General features: G+C 33.8%; 1 protein-coding gene across 8 annotated transcripts in view; it reads left to right on the forward strand.

The window, feature by feature from the left end:
• The window catches only part of MYB (MYB proto-oncogene, transcription factor), a 37,108-nt gene extending 20,285 nt beyond the window's left edge, over positions 1–16,823 (forward strand). For 7 of the 8 annotated variants that reach the window (XM_044674568.1, XM_044674572.1, XM_044674571.1 and 4 more), the window contains 3 exons: positions 1,471–1,581; positions 2,695–2,796; positions 16,707–16,823. In XM_044674568.1, coding sequence (XP_044530503.1) covers positions 1,471–1,581; positions 2,695–2,796; positions 16,707–16,823 — 330 coding nt within the window. The remainder of the gene's footprint in view (positions 1–1,470; positions 1,582–2,694; positions 2,797–16,706) is intronic. The other variant, XM_044674575.1, reaches the window with a different exon arrangement.
• Positions 16,824–19,843: the final 3,020 nt, after the last annotated feature.

Here is a 19,843-nt window from a genome sequence, read left to right on the forward strand (position 1 = left end):
ATTTTTAGAACTCCAGCTATCAAAAGGTCAATATTAGAGAGCTCTCCCAGAACTCCTACTCCATTCAAACATGCACTTGCAGCACAAGAAATAAAATATGGTCCTTTGAAGATGCTAGTAAGTTTGGGGGATTATTTCTAGTTATGTGGATTTGCCATTAGAAAATGAACTGGCCTTCTGACATCATTCTTGTTTTTTAGCCTCAGACACCATCTCATCTTGTAGAAGACCTACAAGATGTGATCAAACAGGAATCTGATGAATCAGGAATTGTATCAGGATTTCATGAAAATGGACCACCTTTGTTAAAAAAGATCAAGCAAGAGGTGAGCAAAAAATAGTCTTCCAGGAGAGCCAGCCTACAACACAGTAGTCAAAAATTTCTTCTACTGGCCTTTTTGGCCTTCTTTTTCTTAGAGAAATGCTTGATTTTCCTACAAAAATTTGGATATACAGTATGGAACTCATGAAGAGTGAAGATCTTTGTAAACTGCTGATGGTCTATGATGGTTCATACTTTATTCCTCAGACATCCCTATCCATTTTTTGACTTCCATATGATGACTTTGTCAGAATATATATTTTAATACATAAAGGATCCATGATTCTCTTGTATGAATGCTACCTCCACTAATGCAGATTACAACCCTCTATATAGCTTATAAAGTCTTCATGAGTTTCCAGTTAGGTGGCACAGTAGGTAGAATGGTGGACCATTCAGCCTCAGTCACTTATTAACAGTGTTACTCTGGGCATTTCCATGACTTCTCTCTGTCTCAGTTTCCTCACTGGCAAAATGGGGATATTAATAGCACCTATTTCATGGGGTTTTTTATGAGAATAACATGAAATAATATTTTTAAAGTATTTTGCAAACACTAAAGCACTATTAAATGCTTTTTTGTTATTATTCCATGATCAAAACAATTCCCCACATTGGCCAAAACTCTGCTAACAAGCCTCTCTAACCTTTGCTCTATGACTTTTAGACAACAGACACAGTCTGTCACACAGCCAGGTGGTATATTTTTAAAAGTTTAAGCTTGTTTTTGTACTGCAGTAAGGCATCAGTGGGATTTTAGTAGACATAGGGAAAGAAATAGGGAAAGGAAGAAAAGCCGTACATGCCTTCCAATTCTGTCCTAAGAAGTTTTTCTTCATTTATTCCCAGCTGCCAAGGACATAAAAAAATTTGGGAAATTGAGATTTAGGTAAAAAAATAAGTAATAAAAGTAATGCTTTCTATAATTTACACATGAAAGGCAAAGGCTGACTTTTCACGTGCCAAAACATTTTAGAGTGGGAAAGAAAATGCTTCTGAACCGAGGAATTGGAGTTTATGGATATGCATGCTTGGGCTCTTGACATCAATGAGGGAGAAATTTGAAAATTTGTTCATAAATTCATTTATTTCTCTCTGTTTCACAAGGAAAAGCATTTAGAAAATGAATCCTTCCTTTTTACTTCTAGGTGGAATCTCCAACTGCGAAAGCAGGAAATTTCTTCTGCTCCAATCATTGGGAAGGGGAGAACTTAAACACTCAGCTATTCACACAGGCATCTCCTATGGAAGATGTGCCAGTATGTACAGACGATTAAACCTTAATTTTTCTTATTTAAGATTTTGAGTTTCTCTTTATTGTGCTGAAGACTAGTGACAGCATTTCGGTTGGATACATACTAAATATACCACATTTCCAAACTTGCCCTGGCCCATGTACTCTCTTTTCAGACAGCTGTTTTAGGATAGTTTTTGGCTTTCAATCCTGTTACTAATGGGCTACATCTGAGGCTGACATTGTGTTTATGTAACAAAAACTAATCTCGTTCAAATTCAGAATTTATTTTTCATTTTCTATTATTTTGTTTTAATATTCATTGTGGGTGTATTTTTGGTTCTCCAGTTTTTATTTATTTCCAAGAAATAACAATTAGAAACACATATTAGGATCACTACTTTTTTTTTTTAATTTGATGGGTTTTTTATTTTATTTTTATTTATTTATTTTTAAACCCTTAACTTCTGTGTATTAGCTCCTAGGTGGAAGAGTGGTAAGGGTGGGCAATGGGGGTCAAGTGACTTGCCCAGGGTCACACTGCTTGGAAATGTCTGAGGCCAGATTTGAACCTAGGACCTCCCGTCTCTAGGCCTGGTTCTCAATGCACTGAGCTACCCAGCTGCCCCCTGAATCTACATTTTTAACATTTTCTCCTACACTTTTATTTTAAGTCTAGACAAACAACAAAAGAAGAAGTCAAGCCCTGATTTGTACCATTTGCTAATTTTGAAGGTACAAATACTCACTGAAAATTTAACAATCGGCTCTCATGAGCCAGAAAAAACTAGCTCCAGCATACCAATGGCAAGAATGAAGTGGCAAGTAATAAGTGAACCAATTCCATAGCTTAGGAACTCTTCATTAAAGAAATATTATTGGAAGTGTCATATTGAGATTTTTTTCCCTATATTCACAAATCATAGGATTTAACACTGAAAAGGACATTATAGATATGTCAGCTAGTTCAGATCTCTATCTAGTTCATGAGGAAGAGAATTTGTTACAGATAGCATGCCTTCTCCAATGGAGTTCATAGTGGGCTATTCTCTAAAAATGCTAGAATCCTGTTTTACATTCTCATTTCAATGGTATATTATCTAATCTTATAAACATCACATTTTCTTTTCTTTTTTAGAATCTTCTTACAAGCTCTGTTTTAATGATGCCAGTGTCAGAAGATGATGTTCTCAAAACGTTTACAGTACCTAGAAATAGATCCTTGGCTAGCCCTTTGCAGGTAATTTCCATGCTAGCTTTACTACCTTTTTATATTTTCACTGAAAAACTTACTGTCCAGTTTTGTGTTTTTTTTGCCATGTATTATATTTAGTTAAGGGATACTCTAAAAAACAATCTGGTTTGAAAAAAGACCTTTAAACCTCACTGATACTTGTATAAGGCTGAATAACCATGGAGAACACATAGCCTCTCAAATGAGTCCTAATAGAAGAATGAATCAGTATTGCTCTGGTGTGTTGACCTAAGAATAAGATTATGTGTTACATGTTATCAATATCTGGGTCCCTGGAACAGCTGGGTGGCTCAGTGGATTGAGAGCCAGGCCTAGAGACCCCCAGGTTCCCAGGTTCAAAGCTGGTCTCAGATACTTCCTAGCTGTGTGACCCTGGGCAAGTCACTTAACCCCCATTGCCTAGCCCTTACCACTCTCCTGCCAGGGAATCAATACACAGTATTGATTCCAAGGCAGAATGTAAGGGTTTCAAGAAAAAATCTGGGTCCTGATTTTTTATGACATGTTGGAGAAATGAAGTAAAGCTTCTTCTTTGACAGTTTCTTTCAAAACTTTCCCTTTCTCATACTTTTTCATATAGAGTTCAGGTACTATAACATTCAAATTTCAATAGATTTTGAAATAAACCAACTGGAAAATAACTCTAATGTCTCTGATTCCCAGGAAAAAAGAAAAGTCAATTCCCAATGATGCCCTTATTGGCATCTTTTAATGTCCTGTAAGTCTGTATATTTCCATTCTCCAGTGACTGGTCAGTGTATGCAAAGTAAATACAAATTTTTCTAAAAGAAATCATTAGGAAGGCAAAATTACTACCAAACAATTTTATAGATAATCTGAGTTGTTAAAGAAAAATGGCCCATACAGATAAATGACTCTGACTTTTCCAAAACAACACTAGAATTTCTGTTGCAATGGGACCTGTTTTAAAAAACCAAACATCACTTTTAAAGACACTACGGGCTGAAAAAAATATAGGAAAGGAAGAGACCATGAAAAGCAAAGTTCAGGAGAGATAATCTAGGAATATTTCAATTTTCTATGTGGATAATTTCAAACTCTATTTGAAATCTGAACATTATATTATCTAACCTCTTGTTTAGTGGAAGAATGTGAAAAAGAAAAAAAAATCTATACACTTAACCAGAACTAGAGGACTATTTTCTGGCCCCCTTCACAATCTTTTCCCATTTGTCAATTCAAAAATACGTTCCTTTCACTTCATGTTTTTTCATAATAAACAGTACTACTTGAAATTCTACCAATTAGAAATTCACTTGGATTAAGAATAATACTTTTTTTTAAAAAAATGAGAACCCTCTTAGGAGAATTATGAGGTCATCAGTCATTCCTACGTTTGTATAAATTAGTTATGTCAGCTTGACTTTCTACTAACTCCTAGCAAAAATTCAACAGCACTAAGCGAATGGGAGTTTCGATCAAGAGAGGAGTCCCTTGGGAGGCTGAGATACTTCAGTATTTTTTCAGTTGATTAATTTCAAAATCTATTGAAATCTGAATGTTATAGTATTTGAACTCTCTCTCTCTCTCTCCCCTACATTCTCTCCCATTCTGGCCCAAGCATGGGAGCATGGCCAAGCATTAGAGAATGGAATATGTTTGGGGACCAGAGTAGGAAAGGTCTGAATATTTTGTCAACATTTGAGACTTGAAACAGAATATTAAAGGAAAAACTTCCCTTTTCTCCCTTTCCCTCCTGTACTACATGACCCTCTGGTTCAGAACAGAATATAGGTTACTACTATTGTAGTGTTTCTTACCTTATTATGGGTTAAATAGGCTTTCCTGGATTAGTCTAGGAACCTGACCAACATTTATATTACTGTTTATATGGGGAAAAAGGAATTGTAAGATCAATTAATTTTTTAAAATATAATGTCAAAGCTGAGGACTCTGTAATATATCGAAATTCAAGCAAAAATGGCTTTTAGGTTACTTGTTTGTGGGGTGGGGGGGATTATCATTGCCATGTCTCCCTTCACTTCTTACAGAAAATTGAGTTACTACTTTTAAAAATATGTATTTATTTCATTATTTTCCAATGATATCAGAAATTTAACTTTTATTTTTAAAATTTTTATTTCCAAATTCTCCCTTCTCCCTCTCCCTTTGCCTTGAGAAGGCAATCAATATGATATTGATTATGCATTTGAATTTATGGAAAACATTTCCATATTAGCCATGTTGAAAAAAAATTAAAAAACAAGAAAAATAAAGAAAATTGAAAAACTACATTTCAATCTGTACTCAGAGTTAATTAGCTATCTCTGGAGGTGGATTGCATTTTCCATTATGGGTCCTTTGAAATTGTCTTAGATCTTGTCTAATCAGAATAGCCAAGTCTTTCACAGTTGAGAGTCATTAAAATATTATAATTACAGTGTACAATGCTCTGGTTCTTTTTAATTCACTTTGCATCAGTTCATATAAGACTTCTAGATTTTTCTGAAACTTCTGCTCATTATTTCATATACCACCTATTACTTTTTAAATGATTGTATAGGATTTGAATAATTTTCAAGATTCCTGGAAAAGCAGCAAAGCATCCATAGATTATATTTAACTTTATTTTTAAAATATTGATAGGCCTTTTGCAATATAGAAAAGTTTTCAGTAAATTCTTAAATTTTAATTAATAGAAATTATAATTATTTTTAAGCCAAAAATTAAACAACAATTTTATTTGGTCAAATCCATTGATGATTCATATCTAAAATACTCTGTCTAGAATTGGAGTTAGTAAACAAATTACACCTAGGATTAAAGTTTGTAAACTCCAATTTACTTGTCACTTAAATTATGTGTACAAAGTTGTGTGAGAATAGGTTTCATTATATGCCAGTTTACTAATCAGTATAGACCACCAAATTAGATAATTCAAATTCTGTCTAATCCAAAACAAAAGTAAATACATTTTAAGGTCTTAGTTGTCTCATCTTATCTGGCCTGAATCATAGAGTCTGTTATTTATAATGATTAAATTGGATATCTATCAGATCTTTACTTTTCTTTTAGTATATTGCTGTAGTCTAGAAATCTTATTGCTAAAATGAATCCCAAATTCTTATGTGTTAAACATTTAAAATTGCTTCAAGCAAAGTCATAATTTTTTATTTTAAAAGTCCTTTAGATCTATGTAAAACTACTTTTCTTATAACAACAATGCATTTTGTTTTAAACATGCCAAGTTTAAAAGTCTCAATAAGCAATTAGTGTATTCATTTAAGCCTAAACTTTACAAATGCTTCTTCTGTCATATTCACATATTAGAACAGCATTTGGTGTTAGGAGAACAGTGTCTGAATATTTTAATTTCAGATTGTGTCTTGAATAATCTATACAACTTTAAAAAATTTATATTGAAAATAAATGAGACAGCAAAATGGTATCAAAGAATTGTCACTTAGACCAGGGTTTATTAGTACTGTGCCTGGTACATAGTAGATGCCTAAAAAATGTTAATTGACTGATTGACTGACATAGAATTTTTATTCAAATCATCTAAATGTAATTTCCAAAGATATTTTGAAGTTTCTTTTTTTTGGAAGTTTTCTGAAAAGAAACTTTTTTAATTTCTTAAAACCATCAAATGCTTATTGAATTAAATTTAATTAAGATATGAATCACTAATAGGGCATAAGGCAGTTGATTTTCAAATTCACATCGTACCTCCAAAAATTACACTAAATGCCTAAAAAACTACTGTTGCATATATTTGTCAAGTTTTACATATGTAAGTTGCATAAAGTATAAATAATAAATGTTAGTTGTTAATACTAATAAAGCAGGTACTTTAAAGAATAAAATGGTTCAAATGATCAAAAATTATATTGAAGATGCATCTATTTTGACAAGTTATGTGATTACAGTTCCTGCCTAATTTTTCTTGGTTTAACCTCATATTAGCCTTTTAGGCAAAGCAAAATATCTATTTAAAAACTGAAATAGTGGGCCAAAGAGTTGCTTTATAATATGTATTTTAGATGTATGTATGTGTGGTAATTGGCATATACATGTACATATAAAATTCATTGAACACACACCTATAAAAATTAAATCTGTATGAAACAATGATTTTAATAAAATTTTCCCCAACCATTCTTAAGTCATTAATAATTCTGAATAAAAGAATAGCTTTTTTTCAAATAATTAATACATAAAATAAGGTTGCGCTTTAAAAAAATGCTTGCTCTAATCTCAAACTGTGAAAGCTAATCTGGGTACTTTAATAATAAAAAATATTCTGGGAAATTTCTTAAACTTGAGTTTTTCATCTTTATAATGTTTGTATGCCTGTTCTACATTACAAATTATGCATTCAGTGTTGAAGCCCCCCCTCACCCCTCATATCTGAATTGGAAAAGGGAACACACTGTCATAAGATTGTTGTCAGAATGTCTTGAACATGGAGTAAAAAGAGGGTGTGGTTGGGTCAGAGCCACTATAGACAAACAGATAAAACTACTTGGCATAGTGGGAAAAGCAGTGGATTTGGAGTCAGATAAGTAGTTTTGAATCTTGTATAAACTTGGGCAAATTACTTAACTTGCCCGAATCTCAGTTTCCCTATCTAGACAAATTGTTGAGCTACATTATCATCTATACGGGGTAAGAAAGCTACGTTTAGAATCAGAAAGACATGGGTTCAAATTCCATCTCAGATCATTGCCGGCTGTGTGGCCATAGGCTACACTTAATCTCTCAGCCTTAGTTTCCTAATCTGGAAAATGGGCATTATAATAGCACTCAATGGTTATTAGGGTCAAATGAGAGAATGTATGTAAAGCATTTTGTACACTTTCAAGCAAAAGGTGAACATTAGCTTCTTTTCTTCCTGTATCCCTAAATCCTAGATGATCCTAAATTATGCAATGACTTTGCTTCAGATTAGGAGAGGACATACTAAATCTAGACATTCCTGCAATCTGATACCTTTGTATACCTTCCTTCCTCCAAGGAGTGACCATGAGAGGGCATCTGAGGGTTCTGGGATAACTCATCTCTTCCAGTGAGGAGGGGATTGAACTAGTGCCATTCTTAGTCAAAGAAGAGAATAGAACTGCAGGTTTTTCATTGTTTTCCCTTCATAGAGAAAAATACTTTCGGTCATATGACTATATCTTTTAAAAGTTAGAAATAAATGAATTAATAAATATTTCTTGGTTAGATGGGGTTTTTCATTCCAGAGCATTGAACCACACTTAAGTTAGAAATCTTCTGAACTACATTTTTCTTTTAGCTTAGGTTTAAAGATATATTCATATGCACTTAACTCACTCACTTTCCTCTTTTTTTTTTGTAACCACAGAATGACAGCCTTAAATTTGAATTTCCTGACTTGTTGGTTTTTCACTAACTTAAATTTTTTTAAACAGTGAGTTTAATTTAAGCAAGTTTCCTAGCTAGTTTATATAAAGATTTTACCCAAGAGTTTTAGAGTACTACTGACAGCAATCACCACTCTGCTTTAGATTTTCCTAATTTTTTAGTATATATTATGCCATTCATCAGTATGTATTTAAATTATTTGTATTAGTTTATCCATTTTTAAATGGTTCAGTAAACATTTAAACACTTTATAACAGTATAGAGAAAATTAAGATAGTACTCTTGGTAGTATACCATAGAAGCATTTATAGGTAAATAAGGCTGAGAGACTGTCTACTTATTAGAATAAAAGGGAAGAGGAGGGAGAGGGAGATCATAGATTTAGAGTTCCAACAAATCTTAGAGATTAGTTAGTCTAACTCTTCCTTTTATAGTGAATGAAACTGATGCCCAGATAGAATGTCTTGCCTAAGTGAGCTCACAACATTAAAAATGGGCCTTCTTTTCTCTATATGAGAACATCACCAGTGACTCAGTGGCTTTTAGAGTACCAAAGGATTTAGATCTGGAAGAGATCTTAGACATTATCTAGTCTGACCCCCTCATTTTACAGATGAGAAAACTTCTCCACAGAGCAGGGAAGTGACATTTTCAGTTCCCATCATGTATTCTTTCCCTCTTTTAGTATTAAAAATGGTGCTCTCCTGCAGCACATATAATTATCCTTAAAAAGGAGTGTATAGAATGCTAAGATATGATTGATTTAGTCGACTCAATGGACAGAAACAGTCAATTAATTAAGCTCAGTTGGTTGATTGGTTTATGCTGGTTGATTGATTTTTCCATCTTCCCACTGTTGTGCAGTAACAAGATAGCCTCCCTAAGATAGTTTGACATCCTTTGTTCAGATGTGTTTAATTTCCTTTTTCTCTTCATCTAGGAGGTTCTCAGTGTTGATCATTTGTTCCCACTTCACCTGACAAAAATTCTCTTTGGTATCATTAATATTTCAGTGACCTATGCCAATATATTATCTATATTAAATGTGTATGCTATAGCTTTTGAGTTTAATTAAGAATGACTAATTAAAGAAGGAAAGGGATTGGAGTTCAGTCAGGACACCCTGCTCTAGGCAATCTTAACAAGAGATAATGACTTGGTTTTTATTTAATGACACTTTGAGCAAATAAACATTCTGGGAATGAATATTCTCCAGATTTGGCAAGGTAGACTTGAATTAGAACAACTGGGACCTTTAATTCATTTTTGTTTATTAAGCTGGAACTAGCAAAGTGACTGGTGGAAGAACTTGCTGTCTTTCTGAGTAATGATGATACAAGAGAAGAGAGGATAGGTAGCTTACATTATGATAAATTTTTTAGAAATAAGACAATAAAAGCTGCTGTTTCTAGAAGGCATCAAAAGCACTCCCCTTCATCAAAGAAGAATTTAGTGTAACTAGTGATTGTGAAAATAGGATTGAGTGAAAAAGAAATGCATCTGTGGACTCATCTACATCTCTCTGTACCACTACTCCCTCTCAAAAAAAAACAAGCAAACAAAACAACCAAAAACTTTTAATGTTTTTTTCCCTGAGCAGCACAGCAACTGGTTACTCTAGGTTTGGCAATGGAAGAAGTGAGTTTCAATGGAGTAGAAGGGGCAGTTGGGGCGGGGGGGGGGATATATTATATGGGAACAGTTAAAGAACTACTGAGCTTTATCATGAAGAAAATATCTTTCCCCATGATTAGAATTTCTTTAGTATCATTTATTCTCTTATGACCCATACATCTTTTGGGGGGTAACTCTAATATCACAAATATTAAGTTCTAAAGATGTTATTTTTAGATAGGTTGAATAGAATAAGTACTTAATCCACATTACTGTTCTTTCCTCTGACTTAACTGTTCTTTCATCCACTACTTTTTTTTCCTTTTTGGATAACATTAGCATTTCTTAAGAGTAGTTTGGCCAAACACATAAATAAATAAATGACTAGTTTTGTTTTCCAGCTAATGGTAAAATGAATTAGCTTTCATATATACATATGCATGAGAAGTCAGTAGCAGAATAGAATGAGAGCTGGCCTCGAAGCCAGGAAGATCTAGAACCAAGTCCCACATCTGCTATAACCTAACTTTGTGACTGAGAAAATTTCTTAAGTACTCATTGCTCTCTGGACAACTCTCAAAGGTTAAAAGTCACTGAGAACATGCCAACTTGTATTGGTAGAATAAGTTTCTTTGCCCGAGAAGTTCCCTATATCAATGAAATCATAGGTCTCATCCCTACCTGGCTTATCGATATGGTGTGTATATCATTTATTTTTATTCACAATCCATTAAGATTTCAGGATATGGAGAATATGATTGCTTAGGCTATTTCTAATACAAATTCTCAGCTTCTATCATATAAGACCGTTGAGTAGATATAACAACATTTAAAAAGTAGGATAAATATGGAACAATAAAAACAATTCCTATTCTGGATAAGAATGTGAAGAAAAACTAGTTCTTGAAGAAAACCACCTTTGCACATAGCCTTCTCTTGTCCTACTGTTCTGGTTTCTACATGGGGTCCAAGTATTTATTTAATGTACTTTACCAGGATATCCCATTTAAAACTTTGACAAGATTGTTTACATTTCTCTTCTGCCCAGAGGCAGTTAAATACACGTTACAGGATAAGTAAGATGACTTGGCTGCCAGGAGAAGGATATGCTAGTCAGATTTTTAATGTAAAAATGAACTAAGGAGAATGACAACTTGGAAATTACACTATGAGTCAATAATTAGAGTGACATTCGTATCCAAAATTCTTATTAATAATTCTAGTGTAAGTGTAATGAAAATGTATCAGGAAAAAAGGAATAACAGGAGCACATAAAAATGTATGTCATAGTATTAAATGATATTTCTTTTATACACAAAGACTCCTTCCCTGCAACTATCTTTAGTTTGTCAGAATTCTCACTGACTTCTTGAAATGCAATATTGGATTCCAAAGGTTTCAGGTTAAAAATGAGATCTGAAAGAAGAAAACAAGATGGTGTCTGCCACAGTTACATTTCAATTGTTGAAATGTGAATTTATTTTTCTATAGCTAAACATTTAACATTCTGCTTTTCCTTTAGTTCTACTTGTCTGGGAAGGCAATATATTTACGTGTCTGTCACTCTGATCATCTTTTTCACTCAATGCTGCCATCTTGTCAAGAGAAATCATATGGTGTTCTCCCACTGTACTACACTCCCTTCCCCGAACAACAACAACAAGAAACCAGCTTTCCCTCTCATCCTCTTCACCTTTGTTCCTTCACAAAGTAGCTTCTATGATTATGTGTCATCATGTTATGTAAAGATTGAGTTATCAAGACTAAAGCAAACCTCTTTAGCTGACCTCATGTGCTCTCTGAATTTCAAAGCTTAAAGGACATTGCCTTTTGTTGGAATCTGATACATGAATTCAATAGGATTATGTTCTATCTAGAATAAGTTGATTATTGAGTAGTAAAAGACCTATACAAACATGTATATGATGTATCTGTATACATATGTTTATGTTCATATTTCATTCCTCAGTCATGTTCTTGGAGGGGAGAGTCATTGTCCTGGAAGAGTCATTAAATATTTTTGGATGATGATTATTTAGGTGTGAGTGGCAGCGACAGACATGTAGGGTAGAAGTAAATTTTTATTTTTAAATAATTTCATATAAACATTAATGATAATAATTCTGGCAATTCTGAGGTCTGCATTCTGTTATTAGAAATGTGTTCAATTGGGTTTAGAGAATCAACTTTACAAGTAGATGATGGAGGTTAGATGGCAATTTTTCTGAAACAAATCTAAGGTTTTTAGTGGAGAGAAGATTCCATATGATTTAGCAGGGTGAAATAATAGCCAAATAACCTAATTGGATCATAGGCTACACAAAGAGAGTCCTTCCTTTCTTTTCTGCTCTCATCTCATTCTATTTGGAGTATTGTGTTCAGTTCTTCAGCTAGGGGTGACAAAAACATTGATAAGCTGGATACCATGCAGAGAAAGGCAACCTGCATGGTAAAGGGGTTTGAGTCAATACTACATGAGGAATGAATGATATTTAACCAAGAGAAAACTCATTGGAGACACAATAGCTGTGTCTCATGCTGAAGAAGTATTAGAGTTGTTTGACCTCAGAGGGCAGTACTATAAGTCTGGTGGTGGTGGTGGGACCCACACTATTACTTGATTCACTATAGTGAATGGTCTCTCATTAGAGCTATTCTTTCCAAGATTATAAGCCTGCTTGTTGGGTATATTATAGGGAGGAATTACTTTTGTGAAGTAGTTGGAAGAGATGGCTTTTGAGGTCCCTTCTAACCTTAAAATTCTGTCATTTTGATTCTGTGGTCCTATTGAACAGTTAGTAGTCTTAAGTAGTATTATTTTCTACCAAATTGGCAGTTTCTCTTCATCGAGAGAGAAAGTACAGGCCAGAATAGATTAGTCCAAAGGACAGTTAGAGTGTGAGCTCCTTGAGGGCAGGACTGTTTTTTGTCTTTTGTCTCCTCAACCTTAGCACAGTGCCTTGCACACAGTAAGTAATCACTTAATGTTTACTGATTTGACTTGAAAATTTTTCCTTTAAATATTCAATCTGCCAATATTTACTAACTTCCTACATATTCCAGATAACATTTTGAGAGCCTAAGAAACAAAAGCAATGAATAAAACAATTTCTACTCAAAAAGAGTAGTCTAAGAGGAAAGGAAAATCTAGGTTTTATGAAACAGTTTCCTTAGATATATTGCTATTCAGGGAACTAAATAGTGCATTGTACTTAGTACAATGCCTGGCACATAACAGGTGCTAAGTAAATAAATAATTGGTTAAATGATGGATCTTTGTGTCTGGAGTCAAGAAGTCCTGAATTCAAATTTGCCTCAGAAGCTAGCTGTGTGATACTTCAGAAGTCACTTAATGTCATTTTGCCCAAGTTTCTCTTGAGGATAGGATAATTTAAAACACCTACCTTCTAGAGTTGTTGTGAGGACTGAATGAGATATTTGTCAAGCACTGAGCACAGTGCCTGGCGCATAGTAGGCATACATACATAAATACATACATATATGTATATGTGTGTGTATATATATATATATATATGCATATATATATATACACATATGCCTTTTCCTTTCCTATTTCAGGGGGAAAAAATCTAACAGGAGGTTTATTTGCATAGCACAATGTAGATCTGATTGCGAACAATTCAATTTACCTCTCAAGACCTTGGAATTTTTTTTAAATCTAGAAGAAGAGAAAGTTGGACCAAGTAACCCCTAAGGGGTCCCTTCAACTCTGAAGCTACAAATGCCAAATGTTCATGCAAGAACAGAGGTTTGCGTTTCTTGTTTAAAAACTTGACTTGTGACAAAATTGTAGTCTACCAAAAAAAACGAAACATTGAAAGTAGCTTGTGAGAAATCTATATCAAATTAACTCATATGAGTAAATCATTTATTTTATGTGTGGTAGAGGAAGAGTATCTGCTGGGGGTTCACTGTGGAAAATCCCTCCCCAAATGTAGAATGGCTGCTAACCTAGATCTTCCTGACTCCAAGATTGGCTTTCTACTCTACCAGGCTTCCCTTTTTAAAAATATATAGAACAGAAGAAAAAGAAACTGCCTTTTAAAAAGAAATTATGGCCATTATAGTCCTGAGTTTTATGTACTATGCTGTTGTATAGATGAAATCTAAATTGTAAATTTAGATTCAGTGTGACTTGAAATATTCACATTGAAACAACATGGACATTTGGAAGTGTTTTTGTTTTTGTTTTTGTTTTTTTATCTCTTACCTTCTGACTTAGAATAAACATTGTATATTGGTTCTAAGGCAAAAGAGCAGTAAGGGCTAGGCAAGGGAGGTTATGTGACTTGTCCAGCCCAGGGTCACATAGTGAAAAAATGTCAGAGGCCAGGTTTGAACCCAGAACTTTCCATCTCTCAGCCTGGGTCTCAATCCACTGAGCCTCATCTAGCTGCCCCCTTGAAGTTCTTTTTTTAAAAATTCAGAAGATTCCAAAGTATTGTGGCATACAACAAGCTTTCTAGAAATATTGTTCTCTTTCAACTAAGCAGATGGAGAGGGAAATCCTTGTTTTGAGCTATCCTAAAGAGAGCAATTTCTTCAGGAAACCAACAAATATGATTTGGCATTAGATTCAGCACATGACTTCTGTCATCTTTAGCCTTTTCAGGATACATGATGTTCCAGAAAATATCAAGATAAATCTGCCTTGCTGTGTAGCATTACAAATTATTTGTTGAGACTTTCTGCTTCCAGAATGAAACCTACATATTTCAAGCTATATTATTTATACTTGAGATGAGATTATAGGTTAGATCAGGATGCAAATTAAATGAGGATCCCAATTGATGTTTTATATTTGTTGAGTGTTTTAAAAAGTCAGAAGCTCAGAGCAGCCAAACTTTGGTTACCTTCCAGAACAAATTTCAGCAGCCTGATTAGGAAATATCATAGCCAGACTGATCTTCCTCAAAATTTGCTCCCATTATGTTAAAGTTTCCCATTTCTTATTGTATCTAGTCTAAATTCTTGTGCCTGGTCCCAGTTCTTGTGCCCTGTCCTATCCTGTCTATGATATTCTATCTGCCACTACTCCCCAACTTTTTGCTCTAGTCTTCCTTGCCTTTTCATTGTCCTCAACCTCCCAAATTGCCATGTTAATTTTCACACTCATGACTATGCTTATGCTTCCTTTTCTGGGACTAGAATGCCCACCTACCTCCCCTCTGCTTCCCTATGGCTGCCCATTTCAAGTTCTATCCCCTCCAGAAAATTTTTCCTCGCTGTTTCTATCCCAAATGATCTCTCTTAAAATTTCTGCCATATTTGCAATATGTATTGAGATACTGTTGTTTATTACTTAATGCTTTATGTGGTGCAGTGGAGCTTTGGACCTAGAGTCAGTCCTGATTTTCAGATCTAGTCAAAGGTACAATTTATATGAACTTGGGCAAAACACTTAACTGCTAAGTCTGCCTCAGTTTACTGATGGTAATGATAATAGTATTTGCTTTTCAGGATTGTTGTGAAGACAAAATGAGATAATCAGTGCAGCATTTTGCAAAACTCAGGGCACTTTATAAATGTTAGCTATTACTATGTTATTATTCATATTTCTCTTACCAAATTTTAAACTCATGGGATCATAGTTCTAGATCTGATTGGGACTTTGATACTACCTAGTCTGAACCCCTCATTTTCAGATGAAGAAACTAAGGTCCAAGGAAGTTAAATGATTCGCCCAAGTGTGCACAGGCAGAAAGCAGTAGAATTTGAATTTAAGTCATCTTTTCCAAAACTGATTCTTCATTCCATTGTACAAACATTGCCTCTTCAAGGTCAGTTTTTTCCCCCTCCTATAATGCCTAGCACACACACATAAGTCCCCTAATAAGTTTTATTTGAGTTAGGTTGCTCTTACATGGCTTTTATTTGGTTTACAAGGATTAGCATTTTTAAATGACTTATAATAATCTCTAAAAATTTGTATTATCTTAGGCAAATCACTTCCCCTTCCAGCCTCATTTTTTTTTCATCTGTAAAATAGAGATTGTACTAGATGATTTCCAAGATTGTTGTGTATTTCTAGCTCTAAACCCTACTCTCCTTCCTACTATGGGGAGTGAAATTTGAGTGTTTGTGAACACTCTTCTGTTCTCAACTAAGATTTATATTCGTTGATGCTAAGCAACACTGCAGATGTGAAACAAGTTGTGACTTCTGCTACATAATAAATAGAAACAGCTGTGCAATTAGATAACAAACTATGGTGGTAAAAATGAGGTTTAAATTAACTGAAAGAAAAGATATAATGTATTTAGGAGGTGTTACTAAATTCCAGCACGACTGCAAATTTTACACTCCACACAGCTCAAGGCAATGATAAATTTACCTAGTGACTAAATACGTGTGCAGCCCTTAATAACACTTGACTGGAATATCATTTGATTTCTTTCTCCCACTGGATTTTATGACTTGGGAACAATAACAACAAAATCCCTGGAAAGTCTTGATTTATGAAGACTTGGTTGTTTTCTGCATAAATTTTTGGTGTGGTTCCCTACCTGCTCCAGAAAGAAATCTGGACACACACACACATATATATTTCTCTTTCCCCTCTAAAAAGAATTCTCCTTCATGTATGGTATAGGGAACCAGAATATATATGTGTAGTACATATACATACACACATTCTGTGTATACACGTGCATATATATATTATATGTACATGTTTATGACATATGTGAACACATATAAAACAGATGCATCACAATCTTTGTATCTTCTTTGATATTTAAGGTGGTTAAGAATCCTGTGGTCTACTTTTTGTTATAGAGATATAACCAGAATGATGAAGTATCTAAATAATGCATATTATATTGTCAGTAATACATTTTCTCTTTAAAGTGCTAGACTGATGATCTCAAAGAGAAGAAAAGTAAAGCTTTGTCATCTTCTTTCTCTCACAGCATCTTAGTAATGCCTGGGAATCTGTGTCCTGTGGGAAGACAGAGGATCAAATGATGGCCTCCGATCAGGGTCGGAAATATATAAATGCATTCTCCACCAGGACACTGGTCATGTGAGACTCTTCTGGAGAAGCATTATGGTTTTCAGAACACTTCAGAATGAGTTGGGATTTACCATTCCTCTACATGAAACTCTTCATGAATGGGAGAAGGACCTATTTTTGTTGTGGTACAACAGTTGGGAGCAGCACCAAGTGCATCTTTAGTCACTGAGCATATTCTTGTTGGATTTCACCCAACTAAAATAATTTTATATAAATGACAGTTTTACCTAAATTATTAGGTAATAAATTATAATCAGTTATTAAATATCTTAACACAGAATTTTTAAAAAAAATTAAATGCTTTTTTTCCTATATTTTTGAAGATCCAGCAGACCAGTATTGTTTCCCTTTGGAATTTTGTATAAACAGCAAGTACTCAAACATTTCTTTCTAAATCACTAAACAGAATACATTGAAATAAGGCAAATCAGTAAAAGCATTACTATTAATGTTAGTTTTAATACAAAGGGAAAACTAGTCAAGACTGTTAAGTGCTCATGGCGACAAAGTTTGAAGTACTTTGATTTTGTTACTGTACTAAACCTTGTTTTGTGTGTTTTGTTTTTGGTTAGCTTGCTTTAAAAATTATTACTGTATGAAACATAGTTTTATGAGAACAAATTATATTTTTATTCAGTAATTTAATTTTGTAAATGCCAAATGGATAATGTGTTTTGCTGCTATGGACTTTTAGCATATAGACATGCTGCTAGTGTAAAGGAGGCAGTAGTGCTTGATACAAAAAGAAACAAACTTATTTTAGCTAATTGACCTTGCCTTAGCATTTCTGATTTTTTATTTTTATTTTTTTATATATACGTACTTATTTTCCTTTTGTAATACGTTGGGAGATTTTTTCTTGGAGATTTTATGTTTGGTTGGTTTTTTGTTGGTTCAAAAAGCATGTGTTGCACCTTTTATTTTTGGGAGATCTCTGTGTTCATGTTGTCTATTCTGTTTTGGTCAGTGGGTCAAGGAGAATTTATTAAGCACCTAGTATGTTCCAGGCACTGTGCTAAGCACTGGGGTTGCAAAGGCAAACAAAAAAGTCCCTTTCCTCAAGGAGATCACATTTTCACAGAGAAGACTATGGACAAACAAAAGAGAAAGAATTAAATTGAAGATAATCAACAGAGGGAAGGCACTAAGATTAAGATGGATAGGAAAGACTTCTTGTTTCATATTCAGCCTGACTGTTCTTTAATTCAAATTTAATGTGACCCAATTGTTTAAAAATGTATGGCTCCGACTACTGCCATACTTAGCCTTCACAGATCTGCATCTATGGAGGCAGAACACTGGTATTAATAGTTAAGCCTGATTTTGCTGCCTTAATAACATTTAGTGCAGACTAATCTGCATTTAACTTTTTGATATGACAATGTACTTAACTGCCTTTTAGAAAAATAAAGTTGTGTCCCTATTTTACTTATACTTGATATTTCTCTCAATTTCTTACTTAGACTATGCGGAGTATAGGAGAACAGAACTATTCTGTGGTATTTCCCTTTAAGAGAAGAATTTAAAATGCTTTTTTTAAGCAACAAGTTGGTAATCTGTAAAACACTTGAGTGAGTTGTGAGGAACTCAAGCATCATCCTCATTTTAGAGTATGAGGCACCAAAGCAAAAAAGTAGTCAAATAATAGTTCACAAAAGAATTGGCAAAATCATGGACTATTCAAATTGGAAGGACATTGGGGATCATTTGGCCCAATCTTCTCATTTAATGATTGAGGAAACTGGAGTCTAGAGGATGTAAATGACTTGACCTAGGTCACGGGGTAGCTATAGCCAGTCTGGTAATCACATCTGCTGACTACCAACACTTCTTTATTACACCACACTTCCTAAACCAAATTTCTTACATATTCTTGTCATCCATTCAAGCTCAATTTAAATATCACAGATTCTCACAATGGATGACAGTTGATGCCCTGCATTTAGAGGGTTCTAGCATTTGTCACAGTTAACTATGATGCTCTGAGATAATTATTTAATATACCTTAATTATTCTATTTGATACAATATTAATAAACTATTGTACTAATAGCATTTTTAAAAATTTTTGCATTGGGAACACATTTTTCAAATTCCATTTTAGTTATTCTTCCTAGAATTAAGCATCTTATGCCATATATAATGAGCATGAGGTGCTCTACTAAAAACTGATGTTACACATTGGTCAGATAATATGGATTCACAATCACCCTTCATGTAATAATTATTAAAATAAATATGTGTGACAGTATGTTGGTACTGACACTATGCAGAACTGATATAAACTAATCCTTGCTCATTGTGCCTGAATTGATATGCTCCTTTACTATGAATAGCTAAATGAGCTTACAGAAATATAAGTTGTTTTTCACATAGAAACACATGTAGATTTAAACTTATAAGGTGTATACACAGAGGGAACACTAAACATATCTTTAGCAAATACATGTGTAAATTTTACTAGCCGTAACCTAATACCTTTTTTGATCCAACTTAAAATCTCTAAAATGGATATATATGTAGTAAGATCAGTGAAATCAAAATTATTTAATAAGACCCAGGCATATAGGTGTATCATGGGAATGCAAAATGTCAATAGGACTAATTTATTCCCATGGCTCTGGTTAAGACTACACTAAAATTCACATGGGATTGACAAAAATGTTGTTCAGGCATTTTATAGTCATATTCAACTTTTCATTACCACAATTGGGGTTTTCTTGGCAAAGATACTAGAGTGGTTTTCCATTTCTTTTTTTAAAATAAATATGTACACTTTTTTATGTACATTATTTTAACAGATCTAGAAAGAGGTTTCATAGCTTCCTTGGTAATTATATGGTACAAAAACTGTATACCTTAGAGACCTAGCATAATTCTGTCATTTTAAAAGTAAATTAAATGCCAGAATTTCTGTCATTCATTCATTGTCTCCCAGCAAGTGACAACCATATTTCCTGGGTTTTTTTTTCCAGGACTCTTTCCATTATGCCCACATATGCAACCATTCCAAAATGTGATTAGAAACTTTGAC

This window comes from Gracilinanus agilis, chromosome 4 (genome assembly GCF_016433145.1).
Source record: "Gracilinanus agilis isolate LMUSP501 chromosome 4, AgileGrace, whole genome shotgun sequence".
In the NCBI taxonomy this organism is placed as follows: Eukaryota; Metazoa; Chordata; class Mammalia; order Didelphimorphia; family Didelphidae; genus Gracilinanus; species Gracilinanus agilis.